The sequence below is a fragment of the Hylaeus anthracinus genome, unplaced genomic scaffold (assembly GCF_026225885.1).
Source record: "Hylaeus anthracinus isolate JK02 unplaced genomic scaffold, UHH_iyHylAnth1.0_haploid 12002, whole genome shotgun sequence".
Taxonomy (NCBI): Eukaryota; Metazoa; Arthropoda; class Insecta; order Hymenoptera; family Colletidae; genus Hylaeus; species Hylaeus anthracinus.
Window position 1 is genome coordinate 2835005 of NW_026534349.1, and position 23932 is coordinate 2858936.

The 23932-nt window shown below is 41.3% G+C and overlaps 4 protein-coding genes and 1 long non-coding RNA gene across 5 annotated transcripts; 3 read left to right on the plus strand and 2 right to left on the minus strand.

Annotated features, from left to right (window-relative positions):
* Positions 1-2673: 2673 nt before the first annotated feature.
* Positions 2674-6812, plus strand: LOC128891757 (uncharacterized). The gene is made up of 6 exons (XR_008460915.1): positions 2674-3166; positions 3317-3473; positions 3582-3788; positions 3866-4525; positions 5689-6447; positions 6527-6812. It is a non-coding gene; the product is annotated as an uncharacterized LOC128891757 (long non-coding RNA).
* A 1832-nt stretch (positions 6813-8644) lies between these two features.
* LOC128891743 (integrator complex subunit 13) lies at positions 8645-11801 on the minus strand. Its single transcript, XM_054151484.1, has 9 exons — positions 11418-11801; positions 11243-11317; positions 10877-11163; positions 10711-10801; positions 10430-10637; positions 9976-10355; positions 9760-9921; positions 9346-9677; positions 8645-9259 (listed from the first exon to the last, which is right to left on the minus strand). The coding sequence occupies exons 1-9, from the start codon at positions 11631-11633 to the stop codon at positions 8974-8976; spliced, it is 2037 nt and encodes a 678-aa protein (XP_054007459.1). The 5' UTR covers positions 11634-11801; the 3' UTR covers positions 8645-8973.
* Positions 11802-12251: 450 nt separating this feature from the next.
* On the plus strand, positions 12252-14337 carry LOC128891749 (40S ribosomal protein SA). Its single transcript, XM_054151503.1, has 6 exons — positions 12252-12328; positions 12752-12913; positions 12982-13187; positions 13370-13657; positions 13881-14102; positions 14186-14337. The coding sequence occupies exons 2-6, from the start codon at positions 12781-12783 to the stop codon at positions 14261-14263; spliced, it is 927 nt and encodes a 308-aa protein (XP_054007478.1). The 5' UTR covers positions 12252-12328; positions 12752-12780; the 3' UTR covers positions 14264-14337.
* A 134-nt stretch (positions 14338-14471) lies between these two features.
* LOC128891736 (nuclear pore complex protein Nup214) lies at positions 14472-20371 on the plus strand. The gene is made up of 5 exons (XM_054151473.1): positions 14472-15034; positions 15253-15546; positions 15629-19694; positions 19770-19950; positions 20021-20371. The coding sequence occupies exons 1-5, from the start codon at positions 15002-15004 to the stop codon at positions 20046-20048; spliced, it is 4602 nt and encodes a 1533-aa protein (XP_054007448.1). The 5' UTR covers positions 14472-15001; the 3' UTR covers positions 20049-20371.
* LOC128891741 (integrator complex subunit 4) lies at positions 20114-23902 on the minus strand. Its single transcript, XM_054151482.1, has 8 exons — positions 23741-23902; positions 23478-23653; positions 22994-23412; positions 22602-22928; positions 22262-22526; positions 21731-22193; positions 21180-21663; positions 20114-21096 (listed from the first exon to the last, which is right to left on the minus strand). The coding sequence occupies exons 2-8, from the start codon at positions 23526-23528 to the stop codon at positions 20355-20357; spliced, it is 2751 nt and encodes a 916-aa protein (XP_054007457.1). The 5' UTR covers positions 23529-23653; positions 23741-23902; the 3' UTR covers positions 20114-20354.
* Between the last annotated feature and the right edge of the window lie 30 nt (positions 23903-23932).

Consider the following 23932-nt stretch of genomic DNA (forward strand, 5'->3'; position numbering starts at 1 on the left):
ATTATTATTATTATTATTATTATTATTATTATTATTATTATTATTATAATTATGATTATATTATTGCTGCTGCTGCTACTATTACAAACGACGGCGAGAGCGAGCATAGTTTTTATTGTCTTATAAACGTAACGGATTTAATGTAACGGAGTTGTTATTTTTTTTTCTCTCATCTGACGCCCGGCGTAATCATTATTCTCACGGTGAATCGCAACACGTTCCACGTACACACACGCGCATCCGTAGCGATTCTTGTTCTGTTTCGTTTCTCAATTTTTATCTTTATTTTCTTCGAATCCGAGGAAAGATAGACACACACACACACACACACACACACACACACACACACACACACACGCACGCACGCACGCACTGATTTCTAATCGGATTTTCAGATGAGAATATAAAACTACGAACCGATTCCACGCACACAAATACAACATTGGATACAGCGGTAGCCGTAACACGGGCTCAGAAACCGTGTACTCTCAACCGGAAGCCAAGATGATTCAACGACAGAGAAGTCTTTTTCGTGTCAGACTCGACGCTTCTGTTTTGGTCTACCAAATCCTAGATATGTCAACATCTCACTCCTCGAGGAATGAAAGACGGAAGATGAACGAACAAAGCCCAAAGTTTACATCATATCAACGAAACGACGTTGTCGTTGTTCAACGTCGACCCTTTAAGCCCCGAGAACGTTTAACCCTTTGCACTCGAGGCCTTTTTTTTTCCATCTACCAGCAACTCGAGATGTTTCTTAACATTCTGTTGCTACGAGTTCTAATCTATCGTGATTTTTTTAATAAGGTCACCTTTTATTGATACGTCGAGCTCCGATGAAATTAAACCTACAAAATTTGAGTTAAAAGATTTGCTAACCTTTGAAACGTAATGGCGACCGAGAGTCACCTCTCGAGTACAAAGGGTTAATACAGTATAGTTGTAGGTAAAAGTGGCAGTTGAGAATACGCAAGGATATTATTTATGGAATTTTTTAATTCACGTATATTACCGTTATCTGCCAATTCTCCCGAAAAATACATTTTTAATACCTCTTTAAAGAATTCTAAATTTGGTCTATCGACGGATCAATTTGTTCTCGTTAAGATTAACTCCGATTGAAAATACCACAGATGTTAAGAAATTAAATCTCTCATAGGTATCTTGTGCCATTTTAAAACTAATTATACATTCCGGACGTCACGGGTGATTTTAAGCTCGACCAGCGAACATTCCGAAGCTTGATATTCAGCCGATTCGATCGCGTTATTAACGATCGCGTTATTAATTGCTCGGTCTTTCTTAAGTAAAAATAGTCGCAGAGAACTCCGAATGTATTAAATTTATAACCGTCGCGACCCGCGATACGAACGCATCGATTATTTTATAGGCTTTGTCCGAGGTTCAGCGTTACGGCAACGCAAACAGAGGACGAACAGACGACTTTTACGCGCGAAGAAACAGGGAATGTAAGTACTTTTTTACCCCCCATTCGTTTAGCACCGTATAAAAAATGAAAGTGATCGATGTTATTTCGCGTCCGGCTTTTCGATCATTTTTAACGCGCATAAAAGTTCACCGAGCTGATTAATCGCTCCGTAATACGTAACACTTGCGAGCCTCGACATCGATGCTCTTTTATCGCTGAACCGAACAAAAAATTCAAATAAAAATGAGCGAAAACTTGTCGCGCATATTCCGAGGAGACGACGTAAATTCGAACGAATTAAAAGCAAACACAGTAACAGTTTCTTGTATGCACATCTCCGCTTGGAAATTCAATCAAATGAAAGTCAATAAAAACAAGTTCGTTTCGATTGAATCGTTGCAAGAAAACGACATGCAAGTTTTCCACGCGTGTATCACTGTCTCGGAAATCCAATCGAACGAAAAACAATGAAAACAGATTGATTTTGTACGAATTCTCTTGTTTTAGAAAGACGTTTACCTCCGAAAAAGCTCGAATCTACCGTAGCGGGCGTTGTTGCGCTTCCAGCTGGAAAGACACGGGTTCGATACGAAAGCATTCATGGATTCGGGGGCTAATGGCGACGCACGTTACCGTAATTACGTGACCATTAACCGTCACCGCAACGAACGGCGCGGAAATGAGCGGGCACGTGATTCGAAATTAATCGAACCTAAAAGGAGTAATTAAGGTTCTTGTTTCGGCCGACAACGGTCATCGATCGCGGCAGGATTCGAAGCAGACGGTTCAATTGAAATCATCGTAATTTCAGAAATAATTGGCCGGTTGAGGGGATCATGCACTCGAATTACTCTCGGTAATTCTCATCCGATTTCGATGATTTTTAAATATGTTGTAGAAATCGACATTTTCAACAACTTTTTCCTATACATATAACCATCGCTCGACCTCAGTTTCCGAGGTATTTGCAAAATACCTCTGCTGCTACTACAACGAATATTGCGTGTATAGGAAAAAGTTGTTCAAAATTTCTACAACATATTTAAAAAGCATCGAAATCGGTGAGGATGTACCTGTTCTCTATAATTATTTTAAGAGAGTAATTACCTTACTCTCAAAGTAAAGACTAACGATAAGAGAATATTCGTTTAGTCACGCATATATGTTTACATTAAAAATTTCCTTTGGAGTTCATTCTCAATGTAGAATTTGGTAAATCGACTGGCAAGCCCCCTTAATTCGTATAGGTTGTCGTTGACAGCCAACGATATTCAGTGACGTCGATGACGGTCGTGGAAATGACGAGGCTGATAATGATTGCCACGACGACGATGACACTTGGCCCCGCGAGCGTTTACGTAGACACGACATTCGGAACGCGCGTTCGTAATTAACGGAGCGTACATAGTGAGCGATTACTCGATAGATAAAGAAAAGTACAACTTCGCGAGTTGTACAAACAAATTTTGTTTTACATTTTCCATCCGTTTCCTCGTTATACTGCGAATATTTAGCAACCGCGTTGCCGTCGGAGGAAATATCCTCTACGTAGCGTGAAATATGCGCCGTTCCTGGCAACCAACCGCGCCGCAAGGTTACTTGTTCCCTTAATTTTAGAAGCGTCGGTGAGGAACGCTCGAAGATGCTTGTCGCGACGAAAATAATAACGTAACGCGGCTGCGGGGGCGAGAATAAGAATCACGGACTTCCTTGAAGGATACGTTAGACTGACAGGTAAATTTAATAATCTATACTAACGTTATAAAGAGGAAAACTTGTTTATATACAGCTCTGGAACTGCCTCCGATATTTATAAAAGAGTATTCGAAGACCCTTATTCGACCGATTCCCATTCGAACTCTCTCAACCGTGCCTTTCTTTCAGGACTTTCTACTTTTCCACCGACCAGTTTCCTCGAACGACAAGTAAATCGACTGTGGAATCGAAGGAACGCTAAAGCAGCTCGGGAACGAAGAAGGAGAAAGTCCGCGAGATCGGAGACCGTTTCACTTTCGCCTTGTTCGACGAGCACCGTTGGACGGTAATCAATTTCACGTATAATCGATCGATCGATCGAATAACTCACCGTGTGGAAAGTCAGATTCCAATTGCGATTAACACGAATTCCATTCGAATGACCAAATTCCAGTTGGAGCCGTTCCGGATCGAAACACTTGGATGGTGGAGTATTTCGAAGGCAGACGATCCGAAAGCTGCCTTATCGCGCTAAGAGGACCGATGCTCGTTGCCACGACAAGAGCAAACCAAGTTTGTACCGAAGTTTGGCCTTATCACCTCTCTTCCATAGTCCGATCGCTACCTAGAGTCTAGGTCCTAGACGATCGCTACGAATTACGTAAGTATCGTATCCAGTGCAAACACCACCTACCATTAGTTCTTTAACGCACCGTGACCATCGAACGCATCCCACAGGTAGGATGGCCCAAACGATCCACGAGCCCGTCCAAACCGGACCAAGTCGTTCCCGCGACAAGAAAAGACGCCGTACAGTGGACGTTTTCCATGGAATCGATCCCAGATCCATTAGACTGGAATGGAACCCGGGTCGAAGGGCCTCGGGGTCATCGCGGTCGTTCCAGTGACCCAGTCAGCTCGGGCGCGACCTTCGAGGCGATGTGTTCACCCATTTAAACCATCCTCCTGTACTTTCTCCCCGTCTCCCGGATCGCTATTTCTCTCTTTCGCATCGCGAGAAGAATACACAAGGGCACGTAGCCGCGCATACATACGTATGGACGAACATGGCGAGCGACGGCGAGGAGGGCATTAACAGTGCCGCGAGGAGGAGGCGAGGGTACGGAAAAGAGAATTCCGAACAGTGGTCGCTAGACGAAGATCATCCAGGGTATGGGAAAGAGAGAAAGTGACGAGTGTACGTACATAGGTTACACACCGACGCGACGTACAGAAAGGCGGGTAGGGACAGGGAAACGCGAACAGACGGAGAGGACCAGCGAACGGAACAGAGAACACCCGCCGGTCGAAAGACGAGGGAAGAGAGAAGTCTGGCAGTCAGGGCGGTAAACGAAGAGGGCCGACCGAGTGGGACAGGATGCAACAAAGCACCGACAGGTCGTGTGATACCCCGTTACGTCACAGACGGAACAACTGGTTGCCTCATGGGGAGTTTGAGGAGCTCTCTCGTGCACCAGCCGCGTTGGAGGTTGAAAGGGAGAGGAGACGATACCGGATGGGGGTATTCCCGGGTCCGCGGGCGCAGCGGGGGAATTCCGCGACCGTCGAGGGGGGAGGGTGATATATACAAAACACAAGGTCACGAGTACGGCTATAGGTATCTCTCTGTAAACACGCGGTGACGTAGCAAGCACGTGCTACGACGTTACCATGACGGGGGCGAGTAGAGGGACACCCTCCACCCTCTGCACCCGCTCCTGCCGCTCTCTGTTCTTTCTTCTACTTTCAATTCCCCTACTGGCCGGCTTCTCTCGCGGGCACGCTCTTGCGAACTCTCCTCTCTCTCTCTCTCTCTCCTGCTTCCGTTCCAGCTTCTCCGAGCAAGGAACTTTGCTATTTCACTTCGGAGAAGAATTCACGTTTCCTCGCACGCATTCCGTTCCCGCAGAACCAACAGGAATGTTAACAAACGGAATATCGAAGCGTAATTGCACCCTTAGAGCTTCGCGCGTCGCCGTCAGCGCGCTCGTCCAATGGTTCTCCATCGCGCGATCTATTATTCAAGAGAACGTTACGCGACTCTAGCGCGGCGAACAACCTTCCGCGGAACGGCGTATCTTCGATCCGGGTATGACGCGCAAAATTCCGATTAATCCACATGGAACGACGAGCAATCCGGAGTGCAATGGTCGATGTTCCGTTCTATCAAACGAAGGTCGAACGAAGGGCGAGGCAGGACTGACTGGTCACCTGGGGTTCAGGGGCTGCTCGCTCGACGCTTTCGCATAGATTACGGAGCATGATTATAGTTTTTTTTGCATAGTTTTTGCATCCGGTCACCCGGGTTTAATTGTAAGACCGGGGGTGGGGGGGGGTGGGGGGGAGGGACAGTCACCCGGCCATTGATTCTTACCGTGTCTCGCTAGATCCTCGCTTTCTTTTGGCCCGGGCATATCCTTAACGAGGACGTCGTTACTTCACGGGGGGAGGGGGGGGGGGTCATACTATAATACTTATGCCTACAGAGCATAATTATACCACCTATACTTCTCTATTTTTCAAAATAATAATATTCTATGCTATCGCTTGGTTCGTTGTAGGTACATACTAAATCGTAGGACAGTGTCAGAGGATCGTGGCCCTGTGAGAAAGCTCTCTCACGAAGAGCGATTCGGTTCACTGAATGTTTCAAGCTACGTCCTAACGTATTCCATCGAGGGAAGCGTCCACAGGAGTCGCTTTCCTGCTGCGTTCCCCGAGGGTCAGGGCCCTGTCCCTTTGTCGCCCCTTTTCAATGCTGCGCCTGCCTGGCTCTGCAGCTGCTCTTCTCTCTCTCTCTCTCTCTCTCTCTCTCTCTCTCTCTCTCTCTCTCTCACACGCACACACACACACACACACTAAAAGAGACGTTTTTCAAAGTCCCCTCCGCGCTAACGATCGCCCGGTCTCTTCCTATCCCTTCCTATGACGCGAAACGCGAGGGTCGAAAATCCCACTGGGAGATTATTTTTCCCTTTCCACCCTCCTGGCATCCGCGCCCCACGTTCCTCTGACCTGGCCTCTCCGCCAAGGAATATTACGTCCCGGGACGCGGTTCCCGGGTGGAAAGAGGAAACTTCTGCCCCTTTCCGACTTTATCGTCCTGCTCGCAGCAAAATTCCCGCCGCGTGCCACAATCTAACGACGATCTCTCCATTTTCTCGCCGGCGCCGTTTCGCGAGTTAACGTTGCGTTTTCGTCCTTTAATGGAATATCTCGAGTATCGCGCGGCCCGAGAAAGACTCCGCAAACTTTCATTTACGTATATCCAACGACGTTTTACTCGATGCCAAAGAAGAATTTATCGTCTTTCCGCGAAGGTAATTGTTTGTCTTTTTTTTTTTTAACGACTTTGACCGATTAGGGGAAGTAACGATGCACGGCGTTATTGCTTTCTAGGTATACATCGACAGGCAACGTAGAGTGGATATCGATCTGTGCCTGAGAAGCCGACGTGCTCCGTTTCCTGGCCGTCTATAATTCATCATCGTTCCGCTTCCTGGTCTTTGTGCCTTCTGGACAAAGTCGAAGGCGTCGTTCGCCTGGAAACGCGTCGATCGACTTCGGAATAAAACTATCGGATATGGGAGGACATCCTAAGTTTGGCGAGATTTATTAGCGGTTATACAAGATATACTTATGATAGTACACATTTTCTTTTTTTTTTTATACACGCGAAGGAGCAAATTAACGCTAAACCTATCGATATTTGTATCTAGCCCTGTCGCGAACGATCGAATGACTGGTCTTAATACTGCTTATACCGTAGTTTATGTATTGTGCATTAGTGTATGTCGTAGAAAAATTTGAAAACGGCGATTCTAACGGTTATCGGAGGTTGAACCTCCGAGGTTTCGCGTTAACAGTGAAAAATCCGTCCTTTGTGTCTAATTTCGAGAATCACCCTCTGTAACGTTCGGCCAGCGTGCATCGATAATCGGCGAGTGACGTTAATGATTATCAGCCGAACTGCAGCCGGGTCGTGTTTCTCTTTTTCGCTCGCTCGTTCAGTGACCTTTTGTCAGGATCGATATTCCGGGTAGATAGGCGAGATAAATTATAAACGGCGGACTCTTCTTCGTACTACCACCTGCACACACACAGCTGTGGAGCCTCCCCGATCAATATTTCTAATTTACTTTTCCAGGGCTATGACGCCGCTACCAATTTTCCCAACAAACGCGTTAAGCAACAGAGACCGGGCCGAGGCCTCTGTTCGATACCTATGTTTCTAATAACCGGTTCTAAAAATCTACGAAAAATTTAGGATATAGTCTCGATTTGTCCCTTTTGCGAAGCAACTTTTCAAAATATTCTTAAAAATACTGTCATTTTTACAATGGTTCGAAAACGATTATTTCGAGATTACCCGTGCGTTACTAAAGAGTAGACTACCGGCACGAGCTTTTACACGAGAATGTAATCCGCGTACAACTATCGTTTAACGATACGGAGAATGTATGTATAATAATTATCGAGACCCGACTATATTTTTGTGTCCGATTTCCTGCGGAATGAGCCTAACGCGACTAAGCATTGTCGCCTACATCGAGGATCGCCTCTCAAGTGCAAAGACGAACCTTTCCTTTGCGAGCGTTTGAATGGTACCACGACTGCGTGGACCAGAGACGTCGGCATCGCGACGCAAACTGGCCGTAGCAAGGAACAGAGCAAACCAAACGGAACAAACAATGTGCACGTGTGCATTTCACGTGACACGCAGCCCACGGTCACACCGAGCTCCGTCCGTGGCTGTACACACGTGTATCGAGAGACCTGTATATGCAGAATACGTGCGTGCACGTGTTGCGTGCGTGTGTGTGCGAATGTGTACGTATGTACACCATTGACCGGGATATCGTCTGTCTCGGGATGAATGAACCATTACGTCACGCACTTGTACTCTCCGAATCCCCTTCCGCCTCCGCGTCCCTCTGTACTTCACGGCGTCTGTCGATTCCGTCTCTCCGTCTCTCTTTTCTACGGGCTCGAACCGTGCTCGCGTTATATTATATGCGAGGCATACCTTCCTTCCTCCTTCCTTCCATCGATTAGCGGCGGAATTCCAACCGGCCATGGTAGGGGAGTCGATAGGACTATAGTTTCGATGGAGGTCAACGTATCGCGGTGGCTCAGACGCCCGGCAGACGTGTCTGCTGGTCTCTGTTGTAAAACGACGTGGGACGAGAAAGGCGCGGGCACGGGAGAACCCCTGGGGATCGCTTTCGTTGCACCACTGATACACTTTCGCGTTAAGGTCGTATCGTCGGATACGCGGAGCTACGAGGCCTCGCGAAACGCTTATCTTATCTACCGAAGAAGCTCGTGAAAATGAAATTTCAAAAATTTCCAACAACTTATGTCTAATAACTTAAGTTACTTAAGTTGTGTCTAATAACTTCGGGGTCACTGTACCATATGAAATGTCAAACGAGTACATATTGATACAGTTGATCGCGTTGTTCGAAGTAATTATTTTAAATTATTAAAAGAACGCAGTCGCATCTTCAACCTTCGATGTATTTTTATTACAAAGATATGTTCTCATGGAAACAGTAAAATTACATATATTATCGATTCCTTAAAAATAATGATCCTTTCGCGCTGTCCGATTGCACGTACACACAACTGACGGAATACTCTTGATCGGTAAAGACTTTACGAATAATATCTGTTTGAGAAGCGAACTTTCTTTTACTTAAATGAATCGTGATACATCATCCACTAACGATGTAAGCTAACGTGTGGTAATTAATGTAATTATGGCAAAAGTCACGTTTAGTTTATAGCCTGATTAAAACTGTACCCTTGGATTTATGTATTGAAAATGATAAGAACCATCTGAATCAACCCTCTAGAATAGGTTCGCGGGGCTCTCGGCCAACCTCTTTTAAATTGGGATATAGCTTAGCTTTAGGACCGTCGCTGTTAACTCTTCCGTGGAAGTCTGGCTTCTTTTCTTTAGGGGCGCTTCGTTGTAGCCAAACGTCCAACAGACTTTTAGGAGAATAAATGTTACCCTTCAGGAGTTGCTTCCCGAGAGATATCGACGTGCTAGGTGGTGGCGACATCGGCGAATCGGTTGTTGCTCTTATTACGCTTGCACGGGCGGTTCCATCTTCTTTTCCAAAACTGTATAAAAACAAACGCGAGATCGATACAAAAGCAAATACTTTTGTCCAGAGAAATAAAGTCTTCTTAAGACGTCCGATATTTACCCGTCCAATTCGCGCAATGCCTGGTCCAATTCGACCTTATCCTTATCGTCTTTACTCCGTACTTCGAGAAGGCAAGTCAAAACTTCGGAATGCGCGGCAGAATTATTAGCGTGTTGCTTGAGAAACGTTTCCAGCTCTCCCCACAAAAGTCTATAGTGTTCTTCTCTCCGTACACCACCTTTACCACCACGCCCCCCGCCGATACTTGGCAAAGGTAACGTTTCATGTTTTGCTTCCAGTTGCAATAAACTGAAGATCACTTGCTTACACTGGACGACCTCCTCAGCTGTGAGTTCCTCCTTTACCATTAAATCTGGCAGTGGATCTATTAACTTTGATACGTTTTTGTTAATTGTTACGGACGCAATGAAATACGATAGTTACAGTTGAGTTCGATTCATTTGGAATCTCTACCTGTTTTAAATTAAACATAAGAGTACTAGAAATAGTAATTGGCCAATATTTGGTGTGTCTTTCCAATCTCGATCTCATCTTTTCCGCTGGACCTTCGCTGTTAACGTTTGTACTTCGTTTCAAAGGCACCAGTACATTGTTTCGCATGAGTCTTCCAAAATCCTGTAATAAGCAACGAGTTGCATATGCGCGATACTTCCGGTTTGACATACTCACAGTTATTCTGTAATCGGTGACGCGTCCACCGCATCCTTCGCTGATAGAAGGTGGATCTTCCAATACACTTCTAGCGGTAGATAGCGTATGTATAAAAATTTCTCCGCCATGCGCGGCAAGTAGATGAGAAATAGTCTTTCCTCCGCTTCTTCTGGCCATTTCGAGCATTACCGACCTACCGTTCAACAGAAAATTAATCAAACAAGACGAAGGTCTACTATTTACATCTACCGGCGTGATCCTGTGCATAGCTGTGCAATTTTGCATTTCGGCTGCGCTACATCCTCGTGGTGTACACCATTTCAAAGTTACCGTTTCATACTCTGAACCCTCCTCGAATCTTCTGAATGTCTTTATCAAAGCTGAATCTTGCGGGTTTCCTAAAAGATATTCCCGCATTTCGATGTAATTTCAAGTGTACCAATTTCCACTCTTTAACTGCATGCTCGTGTACCTTTTAGAATTGCTGAATGCGCAGCTGACGAGTGAAATATCTCAACGTCGTAATTCGCAGAGGAACTAGCATTCTGTTCTTCCTTCATCGGTATACCAGTTACCGTTGTACTTGCCAGATCGTAATGGGACAAGATTAAATGGGATAATTTTGAATGTAAAGCAGGTGCCTTAATGGAGTGTACTTCTACCGTTAACAGCGGTGAAACCTAAGATAAAGTATTATACGTTGTTTTTTCCACAAGTTAAATAAACATCGCGATACAAAGAAACGTAAAATACCTCTCGTGGCCCTTGACTTGTAACTTGCGATTCGATATTGTTAGGAAAGATATTCAGTATAACTAGGTGACAATAATCCACAGGCATTAAACTGAAATAGAAGATATAAATACATTACAAACTTAATACTCATATGCTTCTAACAATTATATGCAAAGATATTTACTGATCCGAAGCTAATGCAGTTTTATTCTCTTGAGCTAATTCGTTCAAAAATATATTTTCCAAGCTTTTCATATTGCTATTATCTCGTGCACTGGTGATGCATATTACTCTGCCTCTGTTAACAAGTTTACTAGTATTCTCATTTAACGATGTTCTCTTCTCGTGCTGAATTTCTGAACATTCGTTTAATGTCTCGATAGCCACTCTTAATCCATGTATCACAGAATAATCTTCTCCAGGTTCCGGAGCCTTTGTCGGTACTCCCAAAATGGCTGTACCATTCATTATCTAAAATCAGAAATCGGTCTCGATCAGAAATATTATTTTCCAACAAAAAAGTATGAAACAAAATGCTCCTAAACCTTACATGGTTTAAATTCTGCTGCGATGGACTCCATGAGTTTAATACGTATGCTGCACGATCGGTCACCACAAACCTTATCTGCGGATAATATCGATATTAAAAGTATTTATTTTGAAATCATATTAATCTTTTTTTAAGAAAAAACAATAACTAAAGATAACTATACTTAATAATATACCAATTTTCCAGCTGGAAAAAGGTCCCATACTATACGGCAATATTCCAGGGAAGCCTCTACGCTGGTAGTCCACAAAGATTTACAAACAGGTGCCAAAGGAATTAAATTTTGACCCCGACTTTTCAGAAAATCAAATTCCAAAGGACATTCGGTTGATATGCCAAAGTATGGTGTGTGATCCAAAACGAAAATAGTCTTATGATTTGCCGGATACATTCTTGTATAACATATTTTAAGAAACCGACGTTTATTTTTTAATATAATATGTCGCAATCTATTTATCGCACATTTCTGTAAAGAAGAATAATGCTTCGCACGGTCCACATGTTATAGGTTAGGATTCAAGATGCTTCGACATCGGAATAATACGTTTCTAAAGTTATGGAAATTCTTTGATAACGCGTAACGAATTATACAAGAATATTATCGTATTTTCGTATTTCTCTAAAAGTATATTGTCTTATTGCTAATAAATGTTACTCAAATTTTAACGTTATCGCTGTAGATTTCATAACATATTCATTTTATGGCATTAACGAATGCTTTTATTATTTACATAAAAAAGATTAATTAATATATTATATAAAGAGTATCGCTGATACTTTATTCAGTTTAATTTAAAGTTATCTGTATTACTTTCCAATCGTATTCAAAATTTCCGGAAAATTTCGACACACTTCCGCTACTTTAATCGTTTCATTCCTAAATACGTATGATTTACAGTATTTTCATTAATTTCCATTGTACTTGTCATATAATATATATTTAAAACTGTCTACTTTCAGTTTAACGATATCGAGAATATTTTTTACAATATAAATATTATTCCAGCAGCATCTACGCAACGTTGTGTACTTATATGCATACACAACTTCCTTTCCGCTTGGAAGTCTCCTAGTGGCATTGATAACGTGAGTTCGTGTATTACATTTCTTTATTTATAATATTTATTTCTTCGTACAGTAAAGGAGATTATTAATTAAATAACAAAGATTATTCTGGGCATGCGATTTATATAAAAATCTCTACAAAGAACCAATAGTTTTGAGAAATTTGTTTGATCGAATTAATCCACGCACGTGGTACTTTTCAACAAAATTTTAATTATGGTAACGTTAATTGAATATCGTAGGTCATCAATTTCTTAAGCATTATACGCACTTAACCGTTTGCATTTTGTTATACAGCTTGAAAATTGTATTGTTCTTAGTGGAACTTGCCGTTTATTTTAGGTTATAAAGCGAGGTTATGTGTGACCAGTTTGTCGTTCAAGCGAATTTTTTTTTTAAATAACACCAACTTGATACGATATTGTATTTAGTATTTATGTTTAGGTTACTCGTAAGTTAACCACAACGTTAAGATGTCAGGAGGTCTGGACGTATTGTCCCTCAAAGAGGACGACGTTACCAAAATGTTGGCCGCATTTACACATTTAGGTGCAGAAAATGTTAATTTCCAAATGGAACAATACGTCTACAAGAAGAAAAATGACGGTAAATATGATCTTAATTCAAACATTTCGGTATTAGAAACATATGACATCCTACTTCTAAAAATTTAGGTGTGAGCATCATCAATCTACGTCACACATGGGAAAAACTTTTGCTGGCGGCACGTGCAATTGTCGCTATCGAACATCCTAGTGAAGTTTTTGTCATCAGTTGCCGTCAAACCGGTCAGAGGGCTGTTCTTAAATTTGCACAGCATACTGGTGCTACACCTATTGCTGGTCGTTTTACACCTGGTGCCTTCACTAATCAAATTCAGGTTATGTTCGCTACAATCAAAATTATATACTTTTCATTTTTATATTCAGTGATGAAAGACCATTTCCATAATTTATATTTGTTGACTTACTTTGGCTTAATCTTTTCTGATTTCATTCTACAATGTAGCAGATATTTTCGCGCGTTAAAAAGTTCCTACAAATTACTTTTAATTATTTGCAGTCTGCTTTCCGAGAGCCACGTCTGTTGATCGTTACCGATCCATCTACCGATCATCAACCTATCACTGAGGCCAGTTACGTGAACATTCCAGTTATTGCTTTCTGTAACACCGACTCGCCTCTTCGTTTTGTTGACATTGCCATTCCTTGTAACACGAAGAGTCTTCATTGCGTCGGTCTCATGTGGTGGTTATTAGCGAGAGAAGTACTTAGATTAAGGGGTTCCATCGCTCGTGAAAGTAAATGGGACGTCGTTGTCGATTTATTCTTCTATAGAGATCCCGAAGAGGTTTGTAGTATAAGTATAAAATTAATCAAATTGGTTCTATGTTTATTTTATATATCTTTCATTTTCTACGTTTATTTTCTACGTGATGAGAAAATAGTAAGCAGAAAAATATTTGTTGACTTTATTTAATTATGGCTTAATCTTTGCTGAAACTGTTCTTAAAATGTATTTAAGTATATTTTAACATCTTCAGTTATAATATACATTCGTTGTGTTTTCACAGGCTGAAAAGGAAGAACAAGCAGCTAAGGAAATTGCGCCAGCTAAAGAGTTTACAGGGCCGGTTGAAGTTCCAACTACTACGGATCCTGGTTGGGTTAACGATGTTGAGGCGGCAGTTACTACTGAAAATTGGGCAGATGATGTAGCACCGCCAACTGCAGCCGCTGTTCCAGCTGCGGGTGCTGCTCCGGCTTTCCAAGCAAGTGGAGACTGGGCTGCTCAAGTAAACATGAATTCCATATCTATTTAGCATTAAACTAACTAGTACTTGAAATTATTAACTATTTTTTTATTTCGTCTGCATAGCCATCAGAAGATTGGACTGCAACTGCGCCGGCTACTACAAACCAAAGCTGGGGAGGTGCCACAACAGAAAATTGGTAACTTAATTCTCTTTGAGAATTTTGATACAATGACACACCTTGTACGGCGAAATTAATAAAATGATTGAAAACCTATACTCTCCTTTGCTCTAACAGTTAAGTAACGTATGACTATGATCATAATTTTTGACAGCCATCTTGGAACGAGAATGATTTTTAGTCAGCGCTCCTAGCGGAAAGACGCTCAAGTTTGTCTTGAACTTTTACTCTTATGGTAAATGATACCTTTTTATCTAAATGTCGGCAATCCATAATAGGTGTCGACATCTAGGGACAACAATAGAAACTATTTCATGACAAACTTGGGCGTTTTCCCACCGATGGCGCTGCTAATTGTTAAAAAATTATATATTTGAATTTGTTAATATAGAATTATAAAATGATTCATTATTACGTAGATAGTAACTTGTACATATAAATTATATTAAAGGTTCCGCCCATGTTGTATTTTCCCGAAGCTATCCGATTCACGTACACGTCGTTGTAGATTTGTTTACGTAAGTGATGGGAATAAAAACATGGACGGCGCCATCGCCATCGGCCGTTGTATATAGAATTCACATCAGTGATATAATTCTATCTCAATTTGTATAACCGATGGTTGCTGGAGTCTGTCAGTTACGTTCAGTTACGTTCGTTTACTTCGAATCTGTTCGTATGTAACCTGAGCAGTGTCCGGCAAATTTATATTTTAACGAAACTGTTTATTTATATGAAAGTTGTCGTAAAATAATTAAACATGAAAACTGCGCCCGATCCGAAAGACGTTCAGGTATTGCTTGTTATTTTCTAAAAATGGAACTGCAGACACTTGCATTCCAGTCTATAACTTTATCGAAGTAGTTTTCTAATCGAATGTTAGAAGAATGCCTCATTTTATAACGTTTAAATGTTAAAAAACATAAAAATTGTATATATAACTAATATTTTATGTAACAAATATACATAAATCTAACGAAAGATTTATTGTAATACGATGTTTCTTTACAGGAATTTCAGTTTAAACAGTCTCACATTTCCCAAATTTTAAACGCATATGAATCCATACCAATTGCGTGTAATCTATTAGCTGCAGACAAGAAGAGAGCCTTATTGTACATAGGGCAAAACAATAAAATAAACATTTTAAAGCCAGGAGAGGATAGCGATCCGGAATGGAAAGTGGAAGTTAATATACCCGTATTCGTGTCTAAATTAGCACTTAGTTGCGACTGTTCTTATTTAGCAGTGGTACCTCATGGTCCATCAATTTTAATCTACAATGCACAGATGCTCGCAAGAGGAGTATGTTACAATTTAGAGTTTATAAATTATTTTCAATTCTTATTGTACATTTTAAAATATCTAACTGCGTTTTTTTTTGCAGAATTTACAATTATTGCACGAGATTAGGATTTCCTCATCCAGTACAGAGGTTTTTGCAAATGATCTACAATGGAATCCTACCGTCCCAGGAATGTTCTGTACAGTAGCCAGCGATTACACGGTTGGTTGTTTTCAGATAAAAGAAGAAAAAGAGAAAACGATAGAGTTGAAAGCTTTAGAAAAATTAAACGGTCTGGATGTTTTGTGCGCCGCTTGGAGCCCTAAAGGGAAACAAGTGGCTGTAGGTTGTAAGAATGGGAATATCGTACAATTGAAACCTGACTTGAAAGTAGCGAGGACGATTCCAGGTCCGACTCCGTATATCGGAGAAGTTATATCGATGTTATGGATCAGAAATTATCAATTTTGTGCTGCCTATTTATGTAGCGAACAGAGAATAAATGTTCTTATAATCGATGCACCTAAAGGTGAAACGAATGCTAATTTTACAAGCTATGAAGATATTACTTATGGAATGTCAGACACGGAAAGCGAAGCAATGATTCGACGTTACTACTTCGATCATGTGCCAGAATGGGGTTTAATTATTGCTGCCAGCAGTAACAGTAGCGAGATAGCTGTATTGGGATCTACGGATGCGGGTGCTACTTGGAATCAGTGGCAATTAGTCGATAGCGGCAGGGCTGAATTGCCATTGATCCATACCAAGGAAAGTTATCCAGTAGGATTAGCTATAGACAAGACTCCCGTTCGAAAATTACCATGGGGAGCAGATTCTATTTTACCTCATCCAGTTCCTATACTTCATATTCTCGCAACATCTGGACAATTATGCAGTTTTCATATGGTGAATTTGACACCTACGTGTCCTGCTATTAACTCGCCACCTACAGAAATGATTACACCTCCGCCACAGCCGCAATTAAATGTTTCCTCGGAAGCTTCTCTTATTATGAACGGTGTAATAACTAGTACTCCGCGTCCTAAGCAACCAGAAAATGTTCCTGATCGTCCAAAACCACCTCCCGTGGCAAATATTTTCGGTAAACTCAACACAGGAAGCGGTTTCTTCCCGCAGTCTCCAACCGAGAAACCAAAGCAGCAGGAACAGAAATTTGAGCCGATTAAAGAGACTCATTTACAACAACCTGTAAATCAAGATATTAAATTGACAGCAGTTAAAGAGACAAGTTTGCAAGAACCTGAGGAACAAAAAACATCCGTAGAAGATGATAGCAGAGATATTCGTGCTCAGATAGAAGAATATAATTTGTTCGAGAAGGAATTACGCAGTAGATTGGAACCGCAAACTTGGGAATGCGGTACGGAGGAAGAACGTCTAAAGCTTGTAGACACATCTGCCAAAATAGATGAGTTTCTTCGAGAATTAAGGGAAACAACGAATAGTTTATCCAGCGATATCGCATATTTGAAAGCACTATTATTGCAATCGTTTGCTTGGGTCGAAGAAACCAAGTCGAAAAATGCAGCTACCATCGATATCGTTACTAGAAACTGTGGAGATAATAAGATATCCGATCTACACAAGCTTTATTATTACACTCAAACACAACTTACCCGAGCTAGTCAAATTTTGGATTTGGAATGGTCGGATCGTAAAACTCAAGAACTGTCGCGAATGAAAATCCCCCATTTGGAATTTGTGTACCAGAATCTTATATTGCACAATAAAATCATTCAAGAAGAGAAAGGCAATATAGAGCATCTTAAAAAACGATGGAAATTAATGACTCGTAATAATAATATTTTCGGATTGAATCGGTCGCTGTCTAATTTAAGTATAACATCGTCAAAATCTTCCATGTCTCTTCCAAGGAACGCAGGAATTATAGAAGCACGCTGCAAGGCTATCGCTACTAAAACGTTAAGCTTTACTCAAGGAAAGCAAATTAAATTAAGAGAACACTTATCCGCATCTACACCAAGAATCATAAAACCTGATGAGCCAACACCTATTCAGCATCGTTTGGAAGAAACTTTGTCCTCTTTAGCTGCTCTCGATACTACGTCGATAGATCCTAAAAATGATGTAGAACAACTTGTTTCAAAGCAAACAGTGGTTATCGCTCAAGCTGCTGAAAAACCAAAACAACAAAGTTATTTAGCTTCCTTGAACAGCATCGTAGCGAGAATTGGTACGAGCGAAACGAATAACGTATCAACGCAGAGCAAAGCGCAAACTAAACAACCTGCCTTTAGTATCGCTTTTCCAGCTGTCGCCGGAAGCAAGCCCTTGCCAGTAGACAAAAAGCTAAGTTCACCGGTGACCAATGCGGTACCTCAAACTACTAAATCGAAACCAGATACGATTACATTTAATCAAGTCAATACTTCGACTCATACTATGCCAAATATACTGAAATCTTTTCCTAAAGTTGATTCTATCACATTTGGCACACCGATACAAAAACCTGAAGAGACTCTTACTCAGAAATCGGTACCCAAAGAATTCGGTATTAAATTAGGCAAAGATGTTATACCAGGGAGTGATTCTTTCAAAGTAGATACGAATTTATTCTCTACCAATACATTGAAAGATGCATTATCGCCGGAAATATCGTTAGGAAATGTACAAGGAATTGCTTCGAATACTTCGCTGAAGTTTGGAGCGTCGACAACAACACCAGCAAAAACTGACTCAACGGCTACGTTTAGTTTCGCTACTCCACTTCCTTCGAATATCTACAGTACTTCGCAAAATATCACGCCGCAAACAAGCGCACAAACATTTTCTTTTGCCTCAAAACCATCGAGCACTGCTACTCCATTCAATGTGAAACTAACGCCATCGGCGACAGTAGCTCAAACACAAGAAGCGTTACAATTAACCCCGTCGTTCGCGGGACAACAAGCAGCCGATCAAATTTCTAACGTGTCTAGCAGCACTCCAAGTGACGAAGAAAAATACGCCTACAAATCTTCGTTTAGAATGCTCAGTTTCCAGACATCGTTAGGACAAATCTCCATGAATCTTGCAAGTGGAGTTCCCTCGAAAGAAACGGCCGCAACTACATCATTGCCGGCTATCGAGAAAACATCTTCTACAGAGTCAAAAGTTCCTGTCTTTTCAACAAGTCCCGTACAAACTCTGCTACCGACTTCTGCTACTTCTTTATTCGGTAATCAAACGAATGCTTCGAGTATATCTATATTTGGAGGAATGTCGAGTTCTACGCCAACTACGTCTACTTTTACGGTCACCACCAGTAGTACCGCATTTGGTATTCAATCTACAACTTCCGCGCCAATGTCGATATTTGGTGGCTTCAAAACTACCCCCGCAACAAGCGTAACGACGAGCACAGTCGCGGCAACTTCCACCGCGATATCTCCATTTCAAACTTCCTTATCGAAATCTACTTTTGGCGAACCTGTGGCAAGTTTGTCCCCGGCAAGTTCTACTAGCCCTAACAACGGCACTCCACCTACTTTTGGCAATGCGACAACTACTTCGGATACTTCAGTTTTTGGTAAACCTACACTCGCGATAAACGCTCAATTTCCCAACACACCGGCGGTGTCCTCAGCAGCTAATACTTTTGGAAAGCCAGTTATCAATGCCCCTTCTATGCCTTTTGGAAGTTCACCGAACACGTCTATATTCGCCAGTATGCCGACGACTTCGGCAAACACTTCTATCTTTAGTGGAAGCAGTACTAGTTCAATTTTCGGTACAAATACTCCGGCAACCTCGGCTGGTTCCATCTTCGAAGGGAATCCATCTCAGATGAACGCGTTTGGAACTCCTCAGAAATCCATTTTCGATAATAATCCTCAGAAATCTACTTCGATATTCGGCGGAACACCGAACACAGGGTCTACTACGTCTTTCTTTGGCGGTGCAGCCAGTAACGCTACACCGGGAACATCTTCTGGTTCGCCATCGGTATTCGGTGGAATTGGAGCTAGTACATCGCCGATAGGTTTAGAGCAGCCTGTGATAGGTGCGCAACCTGCATTTGGACAGCCACCTGCGTTTGATTCTAAACCAGTATTCGGATCGGCATCTTCGTTCGGAACTACCAAATCAATTTTTGGTGGTGGATTCGGAGCAACAGCATTTGGAGCTTCCGCGTCACCTCCGGGTAAATAATTTATTACTTTTCACGTTCTTCGTATGTTTTCAAATATTAAAATTAACGTTTACTTTGAAAACATAGCGTTTGGAAGCCCAGCAGCAATGGGAGGAAGTCCTGCTCCGATGGACAATATGTCGAAAGTTTTTGGTAATGTAGAGGCTGGTAATACGTTTGAATCATTGGCCAGCCAACCGGGTGGACTTAGTTTTAGTAGTCTGGCCCAAAAGAGTCCAGAAGCAGAGAAGCTTCAGTCGTTCAGTGGGTAAGTAAATAATCCTTTAAATCTTCAATGTGTGTTAAATTACAGATCTTAATGGATGTTTTCATTCCAGTGGAAGCTCCTTTTCTAGCTGGCGGTAGTCCATAACTGTCCGAGTTAAATAGAATTAGCTCATCTTCGATATGAATTATTTTTATAAAAAAAGAAAGAAAGAAAGAAAGAAAGAAAGAAAAAAGTAAGTATCGCAATTTCTCAGACACCCTTCTAAAGCAGGTCCGATCGGGTCATACGTTTATAATTACTTTTTATCAGAGAGCAAACATCATTATTTAATTTTAAGACCTGGTTGGGATTTGTATTATACAAAACTTGATGTGATTTAGTATATTTCGAATTTATTTACACGAGAAACATTTTATAAAACATATCATTGTATAAAAATATATTCAGATACCTCTCTTTATGGGTTTGGGAGCAATTGATACTTTGGTCGGTTTACAAAGGTCGATAACGCACGGATCGTCGAGGGGAGAGTGCGTACATACGGACGAAGATGGTACGAGGAGCGCGAGAGATATTTCTACGTTGCAAGCTTCCATCCAAACTTGATGCGAAAGTAGAACGGTAGTTCTCAGTCTGTAATCGTTTTGTTCCACATTGTGCTGACGTAAATCCGATTTTCGTGGCAATAGTAATTGTATTTGTTGATCGGGATGTCTCAACTTGATACGTAATATACTTGGGTCTCGTAAATTAAATATTTTTGCCGTTAATGGGATTCCTAGTAAAAGACCTCCGGTAAACTTTAATGCAGCATCCGCGTCACCTCTAGGTTCTTCGATAATTGCCCTACAGAATCGAGTAGATACCGATGGTCTTGGTAGTCGTTCCTCCCCTTGCGTTCCCGGTGTTAAAAGTAACGGCAATAACAACCGCGTCAGAGATCCTGGTTTCACGTCGGACAAAGTCGGAATTTGAAGAACGAGCGCTCTAGAAAATGATGGCAATTTAACGGTATCTTGAGGTAGCGTGTCAGCTTCGGATAGAAAATGACGAGCAAGCGGAAGAGCGCTTCTTCCTGTCGCGCTTCTCGTCACTCGAATCAATTCTACCGCCAGTGCTTTCAACCACACGTCGTTGGCTAATATCATTTCATTTTCACCTAATCCACTAAACAATCGCTGTAATCTGTAAATTTATTTCAATTGTTAGTAGATGTATTTAAGATAACGACAAACGAAACAGGCAATGGAAGAACATTTGAAATATACTTTTGAGTATTCTGAAGAAGAACCGAAACGTTGTTAGTCGTACTCGCCAATGGACTCGTAAATACCGAATTCGTCGATGACATTGAGAATTCTTTCAACACAGATTTTAGAAGCAACAAACACCGTATGTAAAGAGCGGCGAAACGCGCTGCTCCCTCCATACGGTGATCCATTTCTGCTAAACGATCAAGATCAACGGCAGAGGCTTCTAATAACTGAGTGTGAACTCTCCCACCAGGCCTTGCGTTTTCAACGCCTGTTACAACTTTTTCTAGAAATTCTTTTCCACGCTCGGCTTCTTCATCGATCGTATCTTCCTTTCCAAAATCTGGCCCACTGGTTATAGTCGGTCGTAATCGGGGAACTAAATGCGGCATCGTGTCGCGTAAATAGTGATAATGCTTGGACGCATGTTCTGTAAACAAAGCATGCATACTTGGACAATGCGACGCAGCATTGAATACCAAAACCAGCACGCTTGCGTCTATGTTGAATGGTTAAGAATATTACCGTAACTTGTATTTCATAAAGAGAATTGCTAAAAAGGATACAAGACGGCTCATCGACATCCGGCTCTGGTGTATCAAAAAAGGGATGCCGGCCGAGAAGTTGAGGTACCAAAGGCAACGTCAAATATGGATGCGAGGCTCCCAGTGCTGCTAAACAATTTCTAATGCTCTCTTTATCTTGTGGATATCGACTTAAGTTATCGAGAAGACGATTCACACACATATGAAGACAATTTCTCGTAGCGAGCCGACTAGCAGCTAAAGTAGCGTGTAGACCTTCTCGTACTTCGCCAGAGAAATCTTCCAATGCACCCAAAATTGTTTCCAATTGGTCTTCGCGAAGCGTGACGCTTGCAGACATTTTCCTTAACGACTCAATAGCTCTCAATCGGACATCCTGAATCTCGTCGTTAAACATATCCACCATAAAGTCTAAAGCAATTCTGGCTATATTTGGTTGTTCCATGGATAGAGTGCAAAGTGCTTCTACCGTTGCCGTTCGTACCTGTATATAATTTAGTCTATACATTCGATATATCAATTACGATGTACAAATATAAAGAACTACTTTACCTCCAAAAACTCGTCTTCTAAACCATGAATAAACGCGCCGCAAGATCCACTTTTTTCTTCCACTTCTGGTCTATCCGCTTCTACAATTTTTTGTTTTTTATCCAGTGCTTGTTCGATGTATCGTTGAGATACACTTTTCATTGTTCCTAGAAGAAACATTGCCGAGGCTCTAACTCTCGGTGATAAGTCACCCATGAGACTGCAAATTTGAGAAAATGCACAATCTACCATACGTATATCTTCTCCGTCTGCTCCTATGATGATGCTATAAAACATGCTATTAATATAAAACCTGAAACGAATTAACGTTCGAATTATGAAACGGATACGAACTACATACTTTTCAGGATATTCTCTACCTAGAAGCCATATTAATTTAAGAACAGCTCGACGAACAATTTCGTAATCATCTCGAAGCGCGGCACAAGCTTCTCCAAAGAAACTTGGAGGCAGTCTACATCCTCTGTGCGAGTGAAGTTCCGCCATTGTTTCGAATGCTTGAGCACGAACTCTTGGATCTTGAGAACGTGTATAATTGCCAACAAATACTAAAGTGTCGTCTGCGGTAGTTGAAGTTAAATATCTACCGATAATAGAAAGACATCGCGTTTGAACACCGTGCCAAGTATCGGGCAAATGTTCACGAGCAATCTTTAACGCTAGAGTCCTATAAATCGATAAATCAGTCTTTCGTTCTAACGACAAAATAAATTTTGAACGCGTATAAAATACCTATGATATTCTCCTAATTTCAACAATGTTGCTAAACCTTGACTTTTCACTCTATGTGATTCTTCATTTCTTAAAAGTTCAGCAGTCTCATTAACGATTCGAGTTTTCTCTGCCGAATCATTTGTTATTTCACCCAATTCTGCGAATATCCAAAGTATTTTAGCACGAACTGCAGCCTCTGTTTCTATAGCAAATCTTTCCGATAACTTTTTCACAACCGATGGAACATCCTCTGGAGAGATATATGCTATAGTATCGGATATACGAACGAGCAGTTGCAAAGCATCATTGCCACATTTACATTTTTCAAGGCACTCTATGTAAGCCAAAGCAGAACTACTTTCCGTTGCATTTTTACTTCCAGCTGTAGATGTAAGGCGTAATGTTCTAAGCCTTTTTAAAGGAGGTTCAGTTACAACCTAAAAATGCATATAGTGTAAGAATTTAAATCGAGAATTTTTCGATTAATAGGAATATAACTTACCTGACTTTGCGTAAATTCTGCTAAAACTCTTTTCTTCATTAAAGCTGCCATACTAACAAGACGCTTTATTTTGTAACGAGACTATAAGTGGAAGTGCAGGCAATGTAATCTTTAGAGGAACATTAGAATAAATACATACGTACTAACAAGATCCTCTACATTTTTTTGCATAAAACCTAAAATTTGAATTATACCGTCGAGTATTTGTAGAGATTAAAATTGCTTTACTTTTTAGCAAAATGAAGGGTATAAAAATTAGCAACCTTCCATCTTTGTATACTACAAAATTAAGATGTATTTGTCGATGTAAATAACATTTTTACTATTAATATTGAAAGTTTATTTGCAATTTAAATTGTTTGGAACACTCTATTCTAGTCATAAGATTACGAGGTTATGTTTTATGGTCTTATCAGCTGATCAGGGATACTATAAATCGTTGCTGTAAGATATAT

Excerpts from the sequence above, each read along its gene's own strand:
- LOC128891736 (XM_054151473.1), top strand. The coding sequence starts at position 15,002 with ATGAAAACTGCGCCCGATCCGAAAGACGTTCAG. Across the intron at positions 15,547-15,628 it reads CACAGATGCTCGCAAGAGGA|AATTTACAATTATTGCACGA; the intron begins GTATGTTACAAT and ends TTTTTTTTGCAG. Across the intron at positions 19,695-19,769 it reads AGCTTCCGCGTCACCTCCGG|CGTTTGGAAGCCCAGCAGCA; the intron begins GTAAATAATTTA and ends TTGAAAACATAG.
- LOC128891743 (XM_054151484.1), bottom strand. The coding sequence starts at position 11,633 with ATGTATCCGGCAAATCATAAGACTATTTTCGTTTTGGATCACACACCA. Across the intron at positions 10,356-10,429 it reads GCATTCAGCAATTCTAAAAG|GAAACCCGCAAGATTCAGCT; the intron begins GTACACGAGCAT and ends AATATCTTTTAG. Across the intron at positions 9,260-9,345 it reads GCATTGCGCGAATTGGACGG|TTTTGGAAAAGAAGATGGAA; the intron begins GTAAATATCGGA and ends GTTTTTATACAG.
- LOC128891741 (XM_054151482.1), bottom strand. The coding sequence starts at position 23,528 with ATGGCAGCTTTAATGAAGAAAAGAGTTTTAGCAGAATTTACGCAAAGT. Across the intron at positions 23,413-23,477 it reads CAGAATTTACGCAAAGTCAG|GTTGTAACTGAACCTCCTTT; the intron begins GTAAGTTATATT and ends ATGCATTTTTAG. Across the intron at positions 22,929-22,993 it reads AAATTAGGAGAATATCATAG|GACTCTAGCGTTAAAGATTG; the intron begins GTATTTTATACG and ends ATCGATTTATAG.
- LOC128891749 (XM_054151503.1), top strand. The coding sequence starts at position 12,781 with ATGTCAGGAGGTCTGGACGTATTGTCCCTCAAAGAGGACGACGTTACC. Across the intron at positions 12,914-12,981 it reads CTACAAGAAGAAAAATGACG|GTGTGAGCATCATCAATCTA; the intron begins GTAAATATGATC and ends CTAAAAATTTAG. Across the intron at positions 13,188-13,369 it reads CCTTCACTAATCAAATTCAG|TCTGCTTTCCGAGAGCCACG; the intron begins GTTATGTTCGCT and ends AATTATTTGCAG.